This window comes from Lucilia sericata, unplaced genomic scaffold, assembly GCF_015586225.1.
Source record: "Lucilia sericata isolate MDLA Ls3-8-SP2 unplaced genomic scaffold, ASM1558622v1 Contig002061F_arrow, whole genome shotgun sequence".
Classification (NCBI taxonomy): domain Eukaryota; kingdom Metazoa; phylum Arthropoda; class Insecta; order Diptera; family Calliphoridae; genus Lucilia; species Lucilia sericata.
The window spans coordinates 5,346-25,744 of NW_023995918.1; the positions used below are offsets into that span (position 1 = coordinate 5,346).

At 33.2% G+C, this 20,399-nt stretch overlaps 3 protein-coding genes across 3 annotated transcripts; 1 reads left to right on the forward strand and 2 right to left on the reverse strand.

The window, feature by feature from the left end:
* Window positions 1-954: 954 nt before the first annotated feature.
* LOC119613325 (nuclear pore complex protein Nup58) lies at window positions 955-2,629 on the forward strand. Its single transcript, XM_037969334.1, has one exon. The coding sequence runs from the start codon at window positions 1,112-1,114 to the stop codon at window positions 2,531-2,533; it is 1,422 nt and encodes a 473-aa protein (XP_037825262.1). The 5' UTR covers window positions 955-1,111; the 3' UTR covers window positions 2,534-2,629.
* Window positions 2,630-3,679: 1,050 nt separating this feature from the next.
* Window positions 3,680-8,639, reverse strand: LOC119613323 (developmentally-regulated GTP-binding protein 2). Its single transcript, XM_037969333.1, has 4 exons — window positions 8,407-8,639; window positions 7,985-8,292; window positions 4,287-4,844; window positions 3,680-4,218 (listed from the first exon to the last, which is right to left on the reverse strand). The coding sequence occupies exons 1-4, from the start codon at window positions 8,468-8,470 to the stop codon at window positions 4,057-4,059; spliced, it is 1,092 nt and encodes a 363-aa protein (XP_037825261.1). The 5' UTR covers window positions 8,471-8,639; the 3' UTR covers window positions 3,680-4,056.
* Window positions 8,640-10,157: 1,518 nt separating this feature from the next.
* On the reverse strand, window positions 10,158-16,321 carry LOC119613321. Its single transcript, XM_037969331.1, has 7 exons — window positions 15,933-16,321; window positions 15,190-15,858; window positions 13,563-14,421; window positions 13,372-13,497; window positions 12,956-13,305; window positions 10,771-11,383; window positions 10,158-10,706 (listed from the first exon to the last, which is right to left on the reverse strand). The coding sequence occupies exons 1-7, from the start codon at window positions 16,050-16,052 to the stop codon at window positions 10,459-10,461; spliced, it is 2,985 nt and encodes a 994-aa protein (XP_037825259.1). The 5' UTR covers window positions 16,053-16,321; the 3' UTR covers window positions 10,158-10,458.
* Between the last annotated feature and the right edge of the window lie 4,078 nt (window positions 16,322-20,399).

The window sequence follows — 20,399 nt, forward strand, 5'->3', positions numbered from 1 at the left end:
TCCAAAATTACGCCCGGTATTCAAAAAAAGGCGGACCAAGGTATGGTAAATTTTGTATCACTAAATTTTTAAATGCCTATAACTCGGATATTATAAGAGATAAGTAGTATGTCCAAGCATGTTTTTTCAAGATCTCGTCGAGCGCTTTCACAAAATATAAAAATCTTTGTATTTGGGTGAAAAACAAAAAAATGGCACGAGTTTAAAAATTTTACATGTCGTAGGTACCCTACTTTGAGCCGCCACAGCGCCGTCCCTGGGGCATCTGCAGGGTTCATCTTCAAAACTTAAACTCGAATACTCCTTGGCTATGCTCACGCCAAATTTTATCCCGATCGGATCAGCCGTTTAGAAATGCCAGATTTATTTCCAAAAAATTTCCATTCTGCCCCACTGTGCTATCTATCTATCTATCTATCTATCTATCTATCTATCTATCTATCTATCTATCTATCTATCTATCTATCTATCTATCTATCTATCTATCTATCTATCTATCTATCTATCTATCTATCTATCTATCTATCTATCTATCTATCTATCTATCTATCTATCTATCTATCTATCTATCTATCTATCTATCTATCTATCTATCTATCTATCTATCTATCTATCTATCTATCTATCTATCTATCTATCTATCTATCTATCTATCTATCTATCTATCTATCTATCTATCTATCTATCTATCTATCTATCTATCTATCTATCTATCTATCTATCTATCTATCTATCTATCTATCTATCTATCTATCTATCTATCTATCTATCTATCTATCTATCTATCTATCTATCTATCTATCTATCTACCTACCTACCTATCTATCTATCTATCATGTAGACTACATATTTTCCAAACAAATTGTTTTCAGTGTAATAAAACATTTACCATTCACCACAATTGATAACCGAACTCATCATACCATACTATTGTGAATGATAATTGAAGCCGCAAACTACAACAAACAGCTGGATGTCAACAAAACGAGCAAAAAAATCTCGTGCAGTTTGTGTTTGTTTGTAAAATTTACTGAAATTATTTAGAGGCGTAAATAAACTTAACAAAAATTTTCAGTTAAATAAATTTAAGTTTAAAAAAAAGTGCAACAAAATGTCTGGATTTTCATTTGGAGCAGCTGCAACAAGCACACCCGCCCAGCCCCAAGCAACTAGTGGATTTTCATTTGGAGCGCCTAAAACGACAGCAGCAACTACTGGTTTTGGAGCCAGTACAACAGGATTTGGGGCCACCGCACAAACAACCGGTTTTGGAGCTACAGCAGCAGCACCAGCTTTTGGTGCAACCGCCACTTCAGCTGCACCCGCTTTCGGAGCCACCGCTACATCAGCAGCACCAACATTTGGCGGAGGCTCCTCATTTAGTTTTGGCACACCAGCCTCAACAGCACCAGCTGCCGCGGGAACCACAAGTTTTGGGTTTGGTGCGCAACAGCCGGCAGCCAGTAGTGCAGCTGCACCTACACTGAATTTCGCTGCACCAACAGCAACATCAACAGCCTCTACCAGTGCTTTACCCTCTCTGGGCTTAGGAGGTGGTTTGGGAGGAGGTCTAGGTGGCAATTTTTCTTTCATGAAACCAGCAGCCACAACTTCAGCTAGCATCAATTTTGGCACTACCACCACAACTACTTTGGGTGGACAACCCGCCGCTGGAGGATTATTTGCTAAACCATTAACCACAACCACTGCTGCTCCTGCGACTGCTCCCGCTCCTTTTGTGGGTTTGGGTGGTTTAGATGTAAGTGCTAGCAAACCCAAACCGGGTGACAGCAAACAGGATATTAAAGTGAAAGAAACGCAAGTGCCGGAGGAAATTGCCAAAACAGTAGATGCTCTCAAAACGCATATAAAAACCCAAAAGACCTTATCATCAGATATAGGACGTACTTCTACATCTAAGCTGACCAATGTCTCGGGTGAAATCATGAATTTACAATGGGCCTTGCAGGAAATATCCAATTCGGTGGAGGCCAACTATAATCACATCAAATTGCTGCGTAAAGAAACCTCTAAAACTATACAATCGGTGGAAATGGCCCAGCGCACCCAAGACACACCAGTGGGTCTACAGTTCGAAAACAATGCTCCCTTTCAATTCTTTCAATATTTGGTAGCCAAATATGAACAGGATCTTATCAATTTCCGTCAACAAATTGCACTCACCGAACGTCATATGCATTCTTTAACCAATCCCCAGAACGTATCACCCGATGATCTTAAACGTGGCTTTCGACAAATCAACGAAAGTTTCATATCTTTAGCTGGCCGTTTACATGAAATTCATCAGAAAGTAGAGGCCCAAAAAGATCAATATCTTAATTTGCGTAAATATCGCTTGCGAGATAGTACAAATGTTTTCGCTCAACTGGATAACCCAGAGGCAAAAGTCGATACCACACGTATAACAGCGGGACCTACACCATTTTCAAATATTACTGCTATAAGTAATTTTGGTAAATCTTTTTCGAATTCTTCAGCTTCGAAAGGGCAAACAACACAAACTGGGAAGTGAGTGTGTGATCAGAGATGAGTTTTTCGCTTGTACATTATTTGATATACGAAAAATTTTTTAATGTAAATTAAAAATTATTAAGTTGGATAAAAAAAAGTGAAAACGTGAGTTTTATTAAGTGAATTGAATTTTGTACTCAATAAAGTTGTTAATGGGATGGAGAAGGGGGAGATAGAAAATCTGTTTAGAAGTGCAAAAATTAGATGGGATGTTGTGGATTTTCTGAGACTTTTAGCCGAATAGTGAAATGTAAAAATTTCAAAACAAATTACGAAATTTTTGTAAATATGAAATTCCATATGAAGAGTATGGGCAAAACTTCGTAATTTAGGAAGTTATGGACCATGAAGGAACTTTGTCGCCACTGGCTCTCAACACAATTATAATTATTCAACTAGGATAAACATAGAACAGCAGAAAACTAATCTTTTTTATATCTTGGTAAACAAGAGCAGATCCAAAAGTTGACAAGGGATTAGGAAATTAATCAAATTTAAGTTTTTACTTATCATATCCAAAATTAACAAGAGTCTGGGAATTAAACAAATTTAGATGTAGATCAATTAAAATTTGTTCTCAATAAAATATTTAAAAAATCTTATAAATAACAACAAAATAATACCGTAGTAAACAGGATGTAGTGAATAAGTTTCATAAAGTTCACCAATAATCTATTTTTAGAAGTAAAATGAATAAGTTTGGAAAAGTGTAGCTTTTAATCTTCAATATTAACAATTCATTTTTGGTCTCAATAAAATTTCTCAAAACGAAAAGCAGTTATCCTGCAATTTTTACCATTGTAAAAACTTAATGAAAGATTCTTACCTTAAAACACCCAAAAACTATAAAATAAGGAATCTTGAATTTCAACCAATCTTAAATTAAAACTTGAGTCTTGAAATTTTGATTTTCAAATTCTAAACAAAAAAGAAAAGTGATAAAAAATTTGCCAAAATAATAAAACAACAAATTTACCTTTAAATCTTTAAAACTCTAAAAAAGGGAATCTTGAACAAACAGCCAATATTTGTAGGAAAAATTCTTGAGTTTTGTTATAAAAAAGTTTTCTTGATTTTTCGCTATAAAAATACAATAAAGATTAATAAAAGTTTAATAACTAATCATACAATAAAGTCTACCTTTTAGTTATGATGTATTGGTTTGAATAACATGTTTATTTCGTTAAATATCATTTATTATTCCTTGAGTTCTAATTTGTTTATATGTAAATATAAGAGACATAGGTAAACAAAATAATTAAATTAAAAAAAAACGCTGCTTAATTTGTTTCTTAACACTTATCAAACAAAACCAGTTGTTATTATCCCGGTTTTCATAAGAATTCCAAATGTAGTTTATAATATTTAATATTAGTTTTTTTTCAAAGCCAAAGCGCAGGGATATCGCATTATATCTTTTCATTTTTCTCCAAAACAAAATCAATCAATGAATTAATAAGAAACTAAATAAAAAATGGTGATAAGGAAGTGAAAGGAAATTGCAAACAAAAAGGAATCAATTCATCATTTTTTAACAACTTGTATAACATCTTCATCGGCCATTATATGGCTAATGCCCACACGTTGAGGTGAGTACTTAGTGGAAGTACCCCAGACTAAGGCATACTTAAATTGAGCGGCTAAAGTGCGATGAATAGCGTGACAAACATGCTCCACAGAAACGCCCTAGACAGATAAAATAAAAATAATTATAATCTTGTTATAATATGTAAATTAATAAAAATAATACTTACCTTTCTCAAAATCAAACCATCATCAAAATCTGGTGGTGCACCTGGTTTTTTCGTATACACTCTAATCAGTTGCAAAGCTTCCCACAGTGCCTCCAGTAAATAATCCAAATTTAATTTCATATTACAACTAACCACTATTGAGTTGGGTTGTCTAGCCAAACGATCCACTTCTTCGATAGAGATCTGATCGATTTTGTTATAAACATAAAGACAAGGCAAATATACACGATTCGCTGTAACAACATCAATGAATTCATCGACGGTACAGTCTTCACGGAACAAAACTTCAGCATTGAATATCTTAAAGGAGTGCAGAACAGTTTGTACCATTTTCTCATTACACATAGTTAGAGCACAAGTGGCATTAAAACTTAAACCGCCACCTTTCTTTTGTTTGAAGTAGATATTTGGTTTACGTTTATTTAAACGTATGCCCACCGATTCCAATTCCCGTTCTAATAGGTCACGATGCACATTAGGTTTGGTGGCATCCAACATCATGACAACTAAATCGGCGGTACGGGCCACGGCAATAACCTGTCGACCACGACCTTTGCCCTAGAATGAATGGTTAATTTGTGAATAACAATTGTCATTAAGGTTAAGTTCTTATTGGTCAGTTCTTGATCAGATGTTGTAGTTATATAACTGAACTAGAACTGAACTAGTTCAGTTCTAGTTCTAGTTCAGTTCTAGTTCAGTTCTAGTTCAATTCTAGTTCAGTTCTAGTTAGTCAGTTCTAGTTCAGTTCTAGTTCAGTTCTAGTTCAGTTCTAGTTCAGTTCTAGTTCAGTTCTAGTTCAGTTCTAGTTCAGTTCTAGTTCAGTTCTAGTTCAGTTCTAGTTCAGTTTTAGTTCAGTTCTAGTTCAGTTCTAGTTCAGTTCTAGTTCAGTTCTAGTTCAGTTCTAGTTCAGTTCTAGTTCAGTTCTAGTTCAGTTCTAGTTCAGTTCTAGTTCTAGTTCAGTTCTAGTTCAGTTCTAGTTCAGTTCTAGTTCAGTTCCAGTTCAGTTCCAGTTCAGTTCTAGTTCAGTTCTAGTTCAGTTCTAGTTCAGTTCTAGTTCAGTTCTAGTTCAGTTCTAGTTCAGTTCCAGTTCAGTTCTAGTTCAGTTCTAGTTCAGTTCTAGTTCAGTTCTAGTTCAGTTCTAGTTCAGTTCTAGTTCAGTTCTAGTTCAGTTCTAGTTCAGTTTCTAGTTCAGTTCTAGTTCAGTTCTAGTTCAGTTCTAGTTCAGTTCTAGTTCAGTTCTAGTTCAGTTCTAGTTCAGTTCTAGTTCAGTTCTAGTTCTAGTTCAGTTCTAGTTCAGTTCTAGTTCTAGTTCAGTTCTAGTTCAGTTCTAGTTCTAGTTCAGTTCCAGTTCAGTTCTAGTTCAGTTCTAGTTCAGTTCTAGTTCAGTTCTAGTTCAGTTCTAGTTCAGTTCTAGTTCAGTTCTAGTTCAGTTCTAGTTCAGTTCTAGTTCAGTTCTAGTTCAGTTCCAGTTCAGTTCTAGTTCAGTTCTAGTTCAGTTCTAGTTCAATTCTAGTTCAGTTCTAGTTCAGTTCTAGTTCAGTTCTAGTTCAGTTCTAGTTCAGTTCTAGTTCAGTTCTAGTTCAGTTCTAGTTCAGTTCTAGTTCAGTTCTAGTTCAGTTCTAGTTCAGTTCTAGTTCAGTTCTAGTTCAGTTTAGTTCAGTTCTAGTTCAGTTCTAGTTCAGTTCTAGTTCAGTTCTAGTTCAGTTCTAGTTCAGTTCTAGTTCAGTTCTAGTTCAGTTCTAGTTCAGTTCTAGTTCAGTTCTAGTTCAGTTCTAGTTCAGTTCTAGTTCAGTTCCAGTTCAGTTCCAGTTCAGTTCTAGTTCAGTTCTAGTTCAGTTCTAGTTCAGTTCTAGTTCAGTTCTAGTTCAGTTCTAGTTCAGTTCTAGTTCAGTTCCAGTTCAGTTCTAGTTCAGTTCTAGTTCAGTTCAGTTCTAGTTCAGTTCTAGTTCAGTTCTAGTTCAGTTCTAGTTCAGTTCTAGTTCAGTTCTAGTTCAGTTCTAGTTCAGTTCTAGTTCAGTTCTAGTTCAGTTCTAGTTCAGTTCTAGTTCAGTTCTAGTTCAGTTCTAGTTCAGTTCTAGTTCAGTTCTAGTTCAGTTCTAGTTCAGTTCTAGTTCAGTTCTAGTTCAGTTCTAGTTCAGTTTTAGTTCAGTTCTAGTTCAGTTCTAGTTCAGTTCTAGTTCAGTTCTAGTTCAGTTCTAGTTCAGTTCTAGTTCAGTTCTAGTTCAGTTCTAGTTCAGTTCTAGTTCAGTTCTAGTTCTAGTTCAGTTCTAGTTCAGTTCTAGTTCTAGTTCAGTTCTAGTTCAGTTCTAGTTCTAGTTCAGTTCCAGTTCAGTTCTAGTTCAGTTCTAGTTCAGTTCTAGTTCAGTTCTAGTTCAGTTCTAGTTCAGTACTAGTTCAGTTCTAGTTCAGTTCTAGTTCAGTTCTAGTTCAGTTCCAGTTCAGTTCTAGTTCAGTTCTAGTTCAGTTCTAGTTCAGTTCTAGTTCAGTTCTAGTTCAGTTCTAGTTCAGTTCTAGTTCAGTTCTAGTTCAGTTCTAGTTCAGTTCTAGTTCAGTTCTAGTTCAGTTCTAGTTCAGTTCCAGTTCAGTTCCAGTTCAGTTCTAGTTCAGTTCTAGTTCAGTTCTAGTTCAGTTCTAGTTCAGTTCTAGTTCAGTTCTAGTTCAGTTCTAGTTCAGTTCTAGTTCAGTTCTAGTTCAGTTCTAGTTCAGTTCTAGTTCAGTTCTAGTTCAGTTCTAGTTCAGTTCTAGTTCAGTTCTAGTTCAGTTCTAGTTCAGTTCTAGTTCAGTTCTAGTTCGTTCTAGTTCAGTTCCGTCAGTTCTAGTGCAGTTCGAGTTCAGTTTAGTTCCAGTTCTAGTTCAGTTCTCAGTTCAGTTCTAGTTCAGTTATAGTTCAGTTCTAGGTCAGTTCTAGTTTCAGTTCTAGTTCAGTTAGTTCAGTTCTAGTTCAGTTCTAGTTCAGTTCTAGTTCAGTTCTAGTCAGTTCTAGTTTCAGTTCAGTTCTAGTTTCAAGTTTCTAGTTCAGTTCGTAGTTCAGTTCTAGTTCAGTTCTAGTTCAGTTCTAGTTTCAGCTCTAGTATCAGTTCTAGTTCGTTCTAGTTCAGTTAGTTCAGTTCTAGTTCAGTTCTAGTTCAGTTTCTAGTTCAGTCTAGTTCAGTTCTAGTTTCAGTTCTAGTTCAGTTCTAGTTCAGTTCTAGTTCAGCTCTAGTTCAGTTCTAGTTCAGTCCTCAGTCAGTTCTAGTTCAGTTCGATTCAGTTCTAGTTCAGTTCTAGTTCAGTCTAGTTCAGTTCTAGTTCAGTTCTAGTTTCAGTTTTCTAGTTCAGTTCTAGTTCAGTTCTAGTTCAGTTCTAGTTCAGTTCTAGTTCAGTTCTAGTTCAGTTCTAGTCAGTTTAGTTCAGTTCTAGTTCAGTTCTAGTTCAGTTCTAGTTCAGTTCTAGTTCAGTTCTAGTTCAGTTCTAGGTTAGTTCTAGTTCAGTTCTAGTTCAGTTCTAGGTTCAGATCTAGTTCAGTTCTACTGTAGTTTTAGCTAAGATCTAGTTCAGTTCCTGTTCTCTTCGAGTCGAGTTTTAGTTCAATTCTATTTCAGTTCAGAGTATATAAAATGAACTCCAATTTCAATTGATACCCTTGTTTCACATTATCGCACACACATTATCTGTTTCAAATTCTAATATAGTAGTGCAAATTGCATTTTACGTACCTGTGCAGCACCTTCAATGATACCCGGCAAATCCAGCAATTGTATATTCGCACCCTTATACTCAATAACACCCGGAATACAGGTCAATGTTGTGAACTCATAATTGGCTGCTTCCGATTCAGTTTTTGTCAGCGTCGACAATAGAGTAGACTTACCCACCGAGGGAAAACCGATCAGAGCCACTCTGGCATCGCCACTTTTTAACACATCAAAACCTTCACCTTTTTCGCCCTTCTTCGAGGGCTCCAACAATTGCGAACGATATTTCGCTAATTTAGCCTTCAATAAACCCAAATGGTATTCAGTGGCTGCAAGTTGGAAAATGAAAACAATAAAAATTATAACCTTGTTTTAAAAGTGGCCAGCTACAGCCAGCCACCTCATTTATTTTTTTCTCTTCGCAAATTTTGTTTGTTCATCACCTTTATTTTTTTGTGTTCTGGCGATTTCTCTTTCGATTTCAGCAATTTTCTCTAATATACCCATAGTGATTGTTTAGTTTTTCTTACGTTATTTACACTTAAAACATAATAAATTTGTTTAATATTTTTAAATAAAATAAAAATATTTGCGAAAAATTCGACTTCTGCTTGCTTAAGAAAAATACTCCGGTACTGCGTGTGTGAGAGCGAAAGAGAAAGCATTAGAATAATGCTGTTTTGACAATTGACATTTGCCGCTTTTTGTTATACGCCATCAATCACGTTGAAATGTTAACACATGAAAAATCAATCACAATAAGAGCTTTTAGAGGGAAAAAATGAAATAACGTTATTAAAAGTAGAATTTGTGCAAAAATGAAGTGTTTTATAGAAAAATTATTTATTGAAGTGTTTAAATTTGTTTGATTGTCTTATGAGTGCTTAGTTTTTAAAGGTAAGTTTGTTAAAAATAAGTTGAAAATTTGATTTACAGAATTTTAAAAGAAATTTGGCTTTAACTTTCTTTTTTCTTTAGTAAATGGTATTTTTGATACTTAAAATTCTTCTGCTCGTTTTGTATATGCTCCAGTGGCCTAGCATACTATTTCAAAAGCATTTTAAAGTGGAACAACTTTTTTATCACATGGAGGCAAAATGATTTTAGTTGGCCAAAGGCACGCATCTATCGATTCATGTAAATACAGGTAAGAGATTCCTTAAGTTTTTTTACAATTTCGATCACATTGTGACAACTTTATATTACATGGAGTCTGAAAGACTTCAGTTGGCCAAAGGCACACATCTATCGATTTATGTAAATACATGCAAGAGATTCCTTCAGTTTTGTTTATAATTTTGACGACATTGTGACATCTTTTCTATAGAAAAATATACAAATGTATGTATATAGTAGGTGGTGGGTTCGATTCCCACCTGAGGCACTGGTTAAGGAGCGCACAACAGGCCCGATAGAGGCCTAGGTGTATTTTTTCGGATTTGAAGTATGTATATACATACATCCTCCTTTTAAACTAACATGTATATTGTAGATCAGCTTTTGTTTTGTTCTAGCTCAGTCCTAGTTTTATTGTTAGTTCAGGTTTAGCTCTTTCTAGTTTAGTTCTAGTTCAATTCTTGTTCAGTTCTAGTTCAGTTCTAATTTAGTTCCAGTTCAGCTCTAGTTAAATTCTAGTTCATTTTAATTTCAGCCATAGTTCAGTTTTTGTTTAGTTCTAGTTCTAGTTCAATCCTAGTTGTAGTTATGTTCTAGTTCAGTTCTAGTTCAGATTTAGTTCTATTCTGTTCTAGTTTAGTTCTAGTTCAGTTTTTGTTCAGTTCTAGTTCAATCCTACTTCAGTTTTAGTTGAGTTGTAGTTCTGTTCTTGTTCAGTTCTAGTTCAATCCAAGTTCAGTCTTAGTTCAATCCTAGTTCAGTTTTAGTTTAGTTCTACTTTATTTTTTGTTTAGTATTATATGCTCTTATTGAATCTCTTTTAAATAAAACTTCCTTTCCTAAATATTTGATCAGATTTTTTATATTAATAAAATCGTTTAATAATATATTTTTCATTTTATTAAATAAATTTTGTTTTTTATACATAAATAATGAAGCTAAAATATGCTACATATTGAAAATATTAAGAAGTTTCAAAAAAAATTAAACAAATTATCAAAAAAAATATCTTAATTAAACTACAATCATAATCCAAAAAAGGATTTTTTTAAAGTAAATAATCTATAACTGTATACAATAGTTATATTAGGTAAATTATATGTATACATATTTATAAAAAAATATTGTGCTTTATTAAAATTTTCGAAAACTGAAAAGAAAACTAACCAAAACATTAAATGTGCTGTTTTCAACCTAAATATTGAAATTAGTTTTTTCTTATTCTTTCTTAAGTTTTACCCCATAAAGTACATTTTGTTTTGCAATAATTAACATTATTCAACCTTTCGTTTTATATAAAATGTTTAACTGTCATTTTCATTACAACATCCTTTTCCCTCATAAAACTTTTTTACTTCTATGGTAATGGAAATATTCTTTTAATTTCTATAGAAACCATTACCATCATTACCCATAAATTCAGTCCATTTTTGTTGTTGGATATCATCCAATTCGGAGCATACCTCTCCGGGTTGTAGGGAACGACAAGTACAGGTGATACTTAAGCGTGTAATCACCAGTTGTGATTCATATTTAGGCAAATCGGGATTAATATTGACCAAACGCTCATTAAGGCATTGTTTAAGGAATTGTTTACGCAAAGCTCTTTGGTTGTCCATAGTGTAACCTAAGAAATTGTTTTAATTAAAATGACGAAATGAATAAGTATGAAACGATTGAATTGAACTTACTTTTATAAGCGCTTATTTTCTCCTCCACACAGTTTAAATCTTGAGGCGTGAATAACGGTGGATAGGCTTCGGATTCTCTTATATTTAAAACAAATGCAAAATCTATACTGGATCTGGTGTTATTTAAAGATTTCATTAGTACTCCAGTCGATGATATGGAGGCCAAAAACCAGTCATCATTTTCATTACTTGTTGCCACATCCTCTCTTCTCTTACGTTTTTCGGGATTAACACCCCCTATAAAATCTTCGATCTGGGCATTTTCTAGTAGTTGTTGTTCTTGCTCCTGCACTTCATAGTTTTGTTGCTGCTGTTGTTGCTTTTTCATGGCATCTCTTTCTTCTTTTTCTCTCTCCAAGTCCCATAAACTCAAAGGTTCATCTTTTTCGAGATTATTTTGAGGCACTCCTCCAGTGGGCAGGCTAGCGGTGGAATTTGAATCTTCATCAAAGGTGGGTACATCGCTGCGTATATCCCTATTGCCGGGATATTTTGTACGTAAACGTATAGGGTGTTCATTGGCTGGTACTACTTGGGGTACCTCACTGTCAGGATATGCGTTCTCGTAGTCTTCTGGTACTCTTTGTGGTTCGATGACATCGTATTCTTTTTGCTGAATATTATTAAAGAGAAGAATATTAATAACGGAAAAATAGTTCCACTTTAGAATCAGTTCATTTCGTATTACATCCGATCTAGTTCAATTCTAGTTCAGTTCTAGTTCAGTTCTAGTTCAGTTCTAGTTCAGTTCTAGTTCAGTTCTAGTTCAGTTCTAGTTCAGTTCTAGTTCAGTTCTAGTTCAGTTCTAGTTCAGTTCTAGTTCAGTTCTAGTTCAGTTCTAGTTCAGTTCTAGTTCAGTTCTAGTTCAGTTCTAGTTCAGTTCTAGTTCAGTTCTAGTTCAGTTCTAGTTCAGTTCTAGTTCAGTTCTAGTTCAGTTCTAGTTCAGTTCTAGTTCAGTTCTAGATCAGTTCTAGTTCAGTTCTAGTTCAGTTCTAGTTCAGTTCTAGTTCTATTTCAGTTCTAGTTCAGTTCTAGTTAGTTCTAGTTCAGTTCTAGTTCAGTTCTAGTTCAGTTCTAGTTCAGTTCTAGTTCAGTTCTAGTTCAGTTCTAGTTCATTCTAGTTCTATTTCAGTTCTAGTTCTGTTCTAGTTCAGTTCTAGTTCAGTTCTAGTTCAGTTCTAGTTCAGTTCTAGTTCATTCTAGTTCAGTTCTAGTTCAGTTTGTTTCAGTTCTAGTTCAGTTCTAGTTCAGTTCTAGTTCAGTTCTAGTTCAGTTCTAGTTCAGTTCTAGTTCAGTTCTAGTTCAGTTCTAGTTCAGTTCTAGTTCTAGTTCAGTTCTAGTTCAGTTCTAGTTCAGTTCTAGTTCAGTTCTAGTTCAGTTCTAGTTCAGTTCTAGTTCAGTTCTAGTTCAGTTCTAGTTCAGTTCTAGTTCAGTTCTAGTTCAGTTCTAGTTCAGTTCTAGTTCAGTTCTAGTTCAGTTCTAGTTCAGTTCTAGTTCAGTTCTAGTTCAGTTCTAGTTCAGTTCTAGTTCAGTTCTAGTTCAGTTCTAGTTCAGTTCTAGTTCAGTTCTAGTTCAGTTCTAGTTCAGTTCTAGTTCAGTTCTAGTTCAGTTCTAGTTCAGTTCTAGTTCAGTTCTAGTCAGTTCTAGTTCAGTTCTAGTTCAGTTCTAGTTCAGTTCTAGTTCAGTTCTAGTTCAGTTCTAGTTCAGTTCTAGTTCAGTTCTAGTTCAGTTCTAGTTCAGTTCTAGTTCAGTTCTAGTTCAGTTCTAGTTCAGTTCTAGTTCAGTTCTAGTTCAGTTCTAGTTCAGTTCTAGTTCAGTTCTAGTTCAGTCTAGTCTAGTTCAGTTCTAGTTCAGTTCTAGTTCAGTTCTAGTTCAGTTCTAGTTCAGTTCTAGTTCAGTTCTAGTTCAGTTCTAGTTCAGTTCTAGTTCAGTTCTAGTTCAGTTCTAGTTCAGTTCTAGTTCAGTTCTAGTTCAGTTCTAGTTCAGTTCTAGTTCAGTTCTAGTTCAGTTCTAGTTCAGTTCTAGTTCAGTTCTAGTTCAGTTCTAGTTCAGTTCTAGTTCAGTTCTAGTTCAGTTCTAGTTCAGTTCTAGTTCAGTTCTAGTTCAGTTCTAGTTCAGTTCTAGTTCAGTTCTAGTTCATTTCTAGTACTAGTTTCTTTTTAAAATAAAAAATTTTCCAACTCACAAATTCTCGTAATGCTGGTGAACTGCCTCCATAACCCACATTCCCGTAATAAGGTGAATTCAGTTGTTTCAAAGCCTCATAAGTATCTACCACGGGTGGCTCATTTTTCTCCAAAGCCTCTTGTATTAATTCTGGGGGTAAAAGACGATTGCGTGCTGTTTCTTGTCTAAATTGGTTCTTGGACTTTTCTAAACTTTCCAATTTCTCAGCAGCGACAACTTTTTCCAATAATTCTTTATTAGCCAAAAGTTTTTTCAATAATTTGGGATGTTTTAAAGGAGACTTGGGTGTTTTGTGAGCACTGACTAGACTAACATGTTGGGTGCGATTTAAGTGGACTTCCAAATCATCTTGAGAATAATTAAATTAGTCGTATTATAAATCTACAAATAGATTTAAATTTCTATAAAAAATACCTGTACTGAATAATACCGCTCCTGGTGGTTCAATATGACGAGCTATGGCATACAATTTGACCACACTGGAAGTGTTATACCTCAAACGACAAGTATCGGCACGTGCTTGCAGGATAATATCGCTGTCTGTATTAAAGTGAAAAAAATTAAGTAAAGATCTCCGAAAAACCTCAATTTGTAAGTAGCCTTACCCGGTATAAATTCATAAGCATCCTTGGCGTCATATTTATCTCTACACTGCATTTGCCAGTGTAAAAAGAAATCACCACCAAAAGTCTGTGATATTGAAACACCACCCAATAAACTATTGGAACCTCCCGAATCTGTCATCATGGCATCCAGTAGGGGTTTACCATTTCTACCATCCAATATAGTAGTTTGTGAATAGTAATACACAGGGAACCCAGGACCAGTATTATATTTGACCATAAAATCTGTAACATTATCATGATTGAAATGACCCGGCACTATAGCACTAACACTTTCACTCGAGGGAAATGTAAAATTCCACAACATGCTGAAATTTCGACCGTCAAAAGCCATGACTGTAGAATTAAATGAAGACACCACTATATCGGCCACATGATCTCCTGTAATATCGGTTAATACCGAGGGTACCATTAAACCGGAATGTTTATGTTGATATAGAGGAGTAAACTCTTTTTCACTGGTAAATTTCATAAGAGACAGCAGACGTATGGAATAGACTCCACCCGCAGTACTTTGGCCTCCAGTTATAATAAGCAATAGTTCAGTGCCATCTTCCTTGGTAATAATTTGAACTGGTACAAATACTTCTTCTTTAAACGGTGTCGGTATTGTGCGTATAACTTTACCAGTTTTACCCGATATTACTTTAATATGACCCGCTTTCGATTCTTCGCGTTCTTCAAGATGTACCGCTAATATTTCAGAGATTTCATCACCATCTAAATCGCGTACAATGTTTATGGTATAAAGATCCATGACTATAGGAGAGTTGGTCTCTACTTCCACCTCCCGGAATTCCCAAATATTATTTCCGTTTCGGCCATTTATAGCGAAAATCATCTGAAAAGGGAATGAAATTATATAAAAAGAACAAGAACTAGAATAGAACTAGAATAGAACAGAACTAGAACAGAACTAGAACAGAACTAGAACAGAACTAGAACAGAACTAGAACAGACCTAGAACAGAACTAGAACAGAACTAGAACAGAACTAGAACATAACTAGAACACAACTAGAACACAACTAGAACACAACTAGAACAGAACTAGAACAGAACTACAACAGAACTACAACGGAACTACAACAGAACTAGAACACAACTAGAACAGAACTAGAACAAAACTAGAACAGAACTAGAACAGAACTAGAACAGAACTAGAACAGAACTAGAACAGAACTAGAACAGAACTAGAACAGAACTAGAACAGAACTAGAACAGAACTAGAACAGAACTAGAACAGAACTAGAACAGAACTAGAACAGAACTAGAACAGAACTAGAACAGAACTAGAACAGAAATAGAACAGAACTAGAACAGAACTAGAACAGAACTAGAACAGAACTAGAACAGAACTAGAACAGAACTAGAACAGAACTAGAACAGAACTAGAACAGAACTAGAACAGAACTAGAACAGAACTAGAACAGAACTAGAACAGAACTAGAACAGAACTAGAACAGAACTAGAACAGAACTAGAACTTGAACAGAACTAGAACAGAATTAGAACAGAACTAGAACAGAACTAGAACAGAACTAGAACAGAACTAGAACAGAACTTGAACAGAGCTAGAACAGAACAGAACTAGAACTAAATTTTCACTCACCCCCAATCGTCCAGCCGCTACACAATCCGGATAACCATCTTGATTTATATCCACGGTACACAACAACGAAAACACATTCGCCACACTCCATGTCTGCCACAGTAAATCTCCATTAACACCATTCACCGCTATAACACCACCCTCGCAAGGAACCTCATCACCCTGTATAGGACTCTTACATTTCGGCAGCGGATAACCCTCGTACTGAATATTATCATCGACACCGAAACCAAAAATTATATCCGAAACATCATCACCATTGAGATCAGCTTTACGCACAGGACTTTCACTATTCATGCGGGGAAAAGTGCGTGACCACAGCTTCTGTACACTGATCTGGGTACAAGGCACAAATTCACTGCCCATACTATCGCCATACGATTTCTGGCCATCATCGTTTAAAGCCAACGGGAAGGAGGGTGAAATCTTTTGATGATGTAACCAAAATTTGATTTTTTGCATGGAAACAGGAACCATGGTTAGAATTAATGCTATCAAGCTAATCAAGGCTATAATAATGGTCAAAGCAGCCAGGCCATAGCAAAAGGGTTCACAACAGCGCCAGCAACAGCGACGATGTTTTTTCATTATGGGCACTGAATTATGAGATTTGCCGTTCTTACGTCTAGGTGCCATTAAGGGACGCTTTAAGCCCTTCTCCTCGCTCATCTTTATTGAAGAAAATAACAACGAAATTCTTTTATTTAATCCTTAAAAAAAGAGGTCATAACAACAAATAATACCTTTGATGTTTTTGAATCCTTAATGAATACTTCATCGTCTACATCATCGCTTATGTCTTCATCAATGGAATCGCGTATGGCGATACGATTTGAGGGCACATATGGTCGCATATTTATCATAACCGGAAAAATATGTTGGCTAACAAAAAAAGAGCTTCTTACTCTTCACGCTTTTCACTATGTGTCTGTATGTGAAGTGTTTCGTTTTATCTTTTTCTTGTTTTCAAATAAACACTTTTCTTTTGATAAACATTTATTGAAACCCCTTATGTTAGGCTTTATTTTAAAAACTTTTTAAAGGCTTAAAGTATGCTATATATAATTTTGTGTATTTATTTATGTTTTCGATAAGCAACAAGAAGTTTGTATGTTGTTTTTTTCACTTCAAATGAAAAATCAATATTATTCCTTCAACTGTCAGTTTGACATTTGCTTAAAAGAGTGATTTACTCTTCTAGTTCTCTTTTACTCTTTAGTTTAAACGCCTGCGCCTAAAAATTTACTGTTATTTGTTTGCTTGAACACGTGTTGCTGGCTTTTTGTTTTTATACTTTTTAGCGGTATTGGTTTGTTTGTCAACAAATTTTATAAGGATTTTGTGTGTGTTTTTAGGGGAAACCTTGTTAAACTGTTGAATGACCAATAAAGTGTTCCATGTGATTTTGGTAAAGTTTTATGTGTATATGTACTTTACACTTTAAAAACTCCCCTATTTTTTCCTTCACTTTTCATTCATTAATTTCTATTGTTTGTTGTTTTTTTTTTTTTTTTTTCATCATAAAATGTTCAACGAATATTTTCATGAATGAGCTCTAATTGAATTAATGGAATTCATTCATGACTTCTCCTTCTTAGAAGATTATAAAACATACATTTTAGAAGTTCTTAAAATAACGCCCCAATTGAGAAAATAGTAATATATAGTGATAATGATATAGTGTGATCACTTATATTTTCCATGAAAAATCGATTTTTATATGAGAAATCTAAAATCGGCTGTAGTTTCTTAAATAACGCTCCAATTAAGAAAATAGTGAAAATCTTTGATCACTTATATTTTCCATGAAAAATCGATTTTTATATGCAAAACCTAAAATCGTCTGTAGTTTCTTAAATAACGCTCCAATTAAGAAAATAGTGAAAATCTGTGATCACTTATATTTTCCATGAAAAATCGATTTTTATATGCAAAACCTAAAATCGGCTGTAGTTTCTTAAATAACGCCACAATTAAGAAAATAGTGAAAATCTGTGATCACTTATATTTTCCATGAAAAATCGATTTTTATATGAAAAACATAAAATCGGCTGTAAGTCCTTAAATAACGCTCCAATTGAGAAAATAGTGAAAATCTGTGATCACTTATATTTTCCATGAAAAATCGATTTTTATATGAAAAACCTAAAATTGGCTGTAAGTCCTTAAATAACGCTCCAATTGAGAAAATAGTGAAAATCTGTGATCACTTGTATTTTCCATGAAAAATCGATTTTTATATGCAAAACCTAAAATCGGCTGTAGTTTCTTAAATAACGCTCCAATTAAGAAAATAGTGAAAATCTGTGATCACTGTAAGTCTGTAAGTCCTTAAATAACGCTCCAATTGAGAAAATAGTGAAAATCTGTGATCACTTATATTTTCCATGAAAAATCGATTCTGAAAAACCTAAAATTGGCTGTAAGTCCTTAAATAACGCCCCAATTGAGAAAATAGTGAAAATCTGTGATCACTTATATTTTCCATGAAAAATCGATTTTTATATGCAAAACCTAAAATCGGCTGTAGTTTCTTAAATAACGCTCCAATTGAGAAAATAGTGAAAATCTGTGATCACTTACATTTTCCATGAAAAATCTATTTTTATATGAGAAATCTAAAATCGGCTGTAAGTCCTTAAATAACGCTCCAATTAAGAAAGTAGTGAAAATCTGTGATCACTTATATTTTCCATGAAAAATCGATTTTTATATGAGAAACCTAAAATCGGCTGTAGTTTCTTAAATAACGCTCTAATTGGGAAAATAGTGAAAATCTGTGATCACTAATATTTTCCATGAAAAATCGATTTTTATATGAGAAATCTAAAATCGGCTGTAAGTCCTTAAATAACGCTACAATTAAGAAAGTAGTGAACATCTGTGATCACTTATATTTTCCATGAAAAATCGATTTTTATATGCAAAACCTAAAATCGGCTGTAGTTTCTTTAATAACGCTTTAATTGAGAAAAGAGTGAAAATCTGTGATCACTTATATTTTCCATGAAAAATCGATTTTTATGAAGAACCTAAAATTGACTGTAAGTCCTTAAATAACGCTTTAATTGAGAAAATAGTGAAAATCTGTGATCACTTATATTTTCCATGAAAAATCGATTTTTATATGAGAAATCTAAAATCTGCTGTAAGACCTTAAATAACGCTCTGTGATCACTTATATTTTCCATGAAAAATCGATTTTTATTTGAAAAACCTAAAATCGTCTGTAGCTTGTTAAATAACGCTCCAATTGAGAAAATAATAAAAATCTCTGATCACTTATATTTTCCATGAAAAATCGATTTTTGTGTGATATCAATTGCTTAGCTTAGTGCGGAACCTTCTTAAAGTGTTGCCAATGTAGTGCTTTTTATTTATTTGTTTTTAATAAATACACTTCAGATTGGTTTTATAAGCTTAAAGTAAATATTTTTATTTTATTTATTTGTATGATTTTTGCAACATTTTCATTTATTTATGTTGTTTTTAATTACTTTAACAATTACATATATTTTTAACCAGATTTCCTTTGATTCACTTTTTAACTCTTACATAATTAACACATTACAGACATACAGCAAGTTGGAATTTGATATTTGTTATATTAAGGTTAAAATCTTAATAGTTATTTACTTATTAAAGTCAAAGAAATAAAAAATTACAAACTAAATCGAGAATAATAGTTGTAATCGAATGTAAAAAAATTGCTAAACAAAGTATTTATTATAATAAGAAGTTAAGATATAAGATTTTAAAAATATTGTTATGTCCCTATTTCTGAATCAGATCTTAGGCTTATGGTGCTTTTATTTGGTCTATTTTTTCTAATTTAAAGAAATATTTACAAGTTTTTGTTAAACTAAAATAATATTTAATAAAGATTAACGTTAAAATATGATAAACTACAAAATAAATAAAAATATTAAATTATTCTTTTAATTTGTAATTTTAGTTTTTATTTTAAAATAAATATCTTAAAAAATTAATTTGTAAACTATTAAGTAACAAAATTACTACATAAATATAAAATAGTTTTTAAAAACTTTTTGTTGCTTATCATATTTTTCCTATAATCTTTGGTTTTATTATTACTATTATAATTGTGACAATTTTATGTTGTTAATTAAGCAATTTGTTAGTTTTTTTAAATTATTTCTTTTGTTTTTTTTTTACAGTTTTTATTTGATAAAGTTTCAAGCTATTTTATTTTTAAATATTTACAATAATATTATTAATATTAATTGAAGTATTTCTTTTTCTTTTGCATATTTTTAATAATAACCTATTAAAATACTTAATTTTATTATTTGAACATTATTTTTGTGTTTAAATAAGTTTTAGGTTTTCGAAAAACACAATGTTATTTTATCTATAAAATGATAAAATAGTTGACATCACTGTTTCATGACATTCATTTAGAAAGGTTTATGGCTTAGCTAAATGATAGCAGAAACAAATTCATCAACGATTTTTATATTAAATACCTAAAATCAGTTGTACTTTCTTAATTAACGCTCCAATTGAGAAAATAAAGAAAATCTGTGATTACTTATATTTTCCATGAAAAATCGATTTTTATATGAAAAAACTTTAAATCGGCTGTAGTTCCTTAAATAATGCTTTAATTAAGAAAATAGTGAAAATCTGTGATCACTTATATTTTCAATGAAAAATCGATTTTTATATGAAAAACCTAAAATCGGCTGTAGTTCCTTAAATAACGCTCCAAATTAGAAAATAGTGAAAATCTGTGATTACTTATATTTTCCATGAAAAATCGATTTTTATATGAGAAACCTAAAATCGGCTGCAGTTGCTTAAATAACGCTTTAATTAAGAAAGAATTGCCAATGTAGTACTTTTTATACCTTGATGGGGGGTATATTGATTTTGTCATTCCGTTTGTAACACATACGTTTCAATGAAGCCAAAATCTCTCTATCAAGTTTTATGTGGATCGGTCCATAGTTGACCGTACCCCCCATATAAGGTCCCCTTCAGAAAATTACTTTAACGCTCATTACTGGCTTGAAAATACTAGTATAATAATGAAATTTGACATAAGTGAGTCTCTTATGATCCAAAACCTCTCTACCAAATTTTATGAGGATCGGTTCATAATTGACTCTACCCCCATATAAGGTCGCCTTCAGAAAATTACTTTAACGCTCATTTCTGGCTTAAAAATACCAGTATAGTGATGAAAT

Coding starts and splice junctions, on each gene's coding strand:
- LOC119613325 (XM_037969334.1), top strand. CDS start 1,112: ATGTCTGGATTTTCATTTGGAGCAGCTGCAACAAGCACACCCGCCCAG.
- LOC119613323 (XM_037969333.1), bottom strand. CDS start 8,470: ATGGGTATATTAGAGAAAATTGCTGAAATCGAAAGAGAAATCGCCAGA. Junction 8,293..8,406: donor CAGAACACAAAAAAATAAAG/GTGATGAACAAA, acceptor TCCAACTTGCAG/CCACTGAATACCATTTGGGT. Junction 4,845..7,984: donor TCATTGAAGGTGCTGCACAG/GTACGTAAAATG, acceptor CATTCATTCTAG/GGCAAAGGTCGTGGTCGACA.
- LOC119613321 (XM_037969331.1), bottom strand. CDS start 16,052: ATGATAAATATGCGACCATATGTGCCCTCAAATCGTATCGCCATACGC. Junction 15,859..15,932: donor AGGATTCAAAAACATCAAAG/GTATTATTTGTT, acceptor TCTTCAATAAAG/ATGAGCGAGGAGAAGGGCTT. Junction 13,498..13,562: donor TGCTTATGAATTTATACCGG/GTAAGGCTACTT, acceptor ACTTTAATACAG/ACAGCGATATTATCCTGCAA.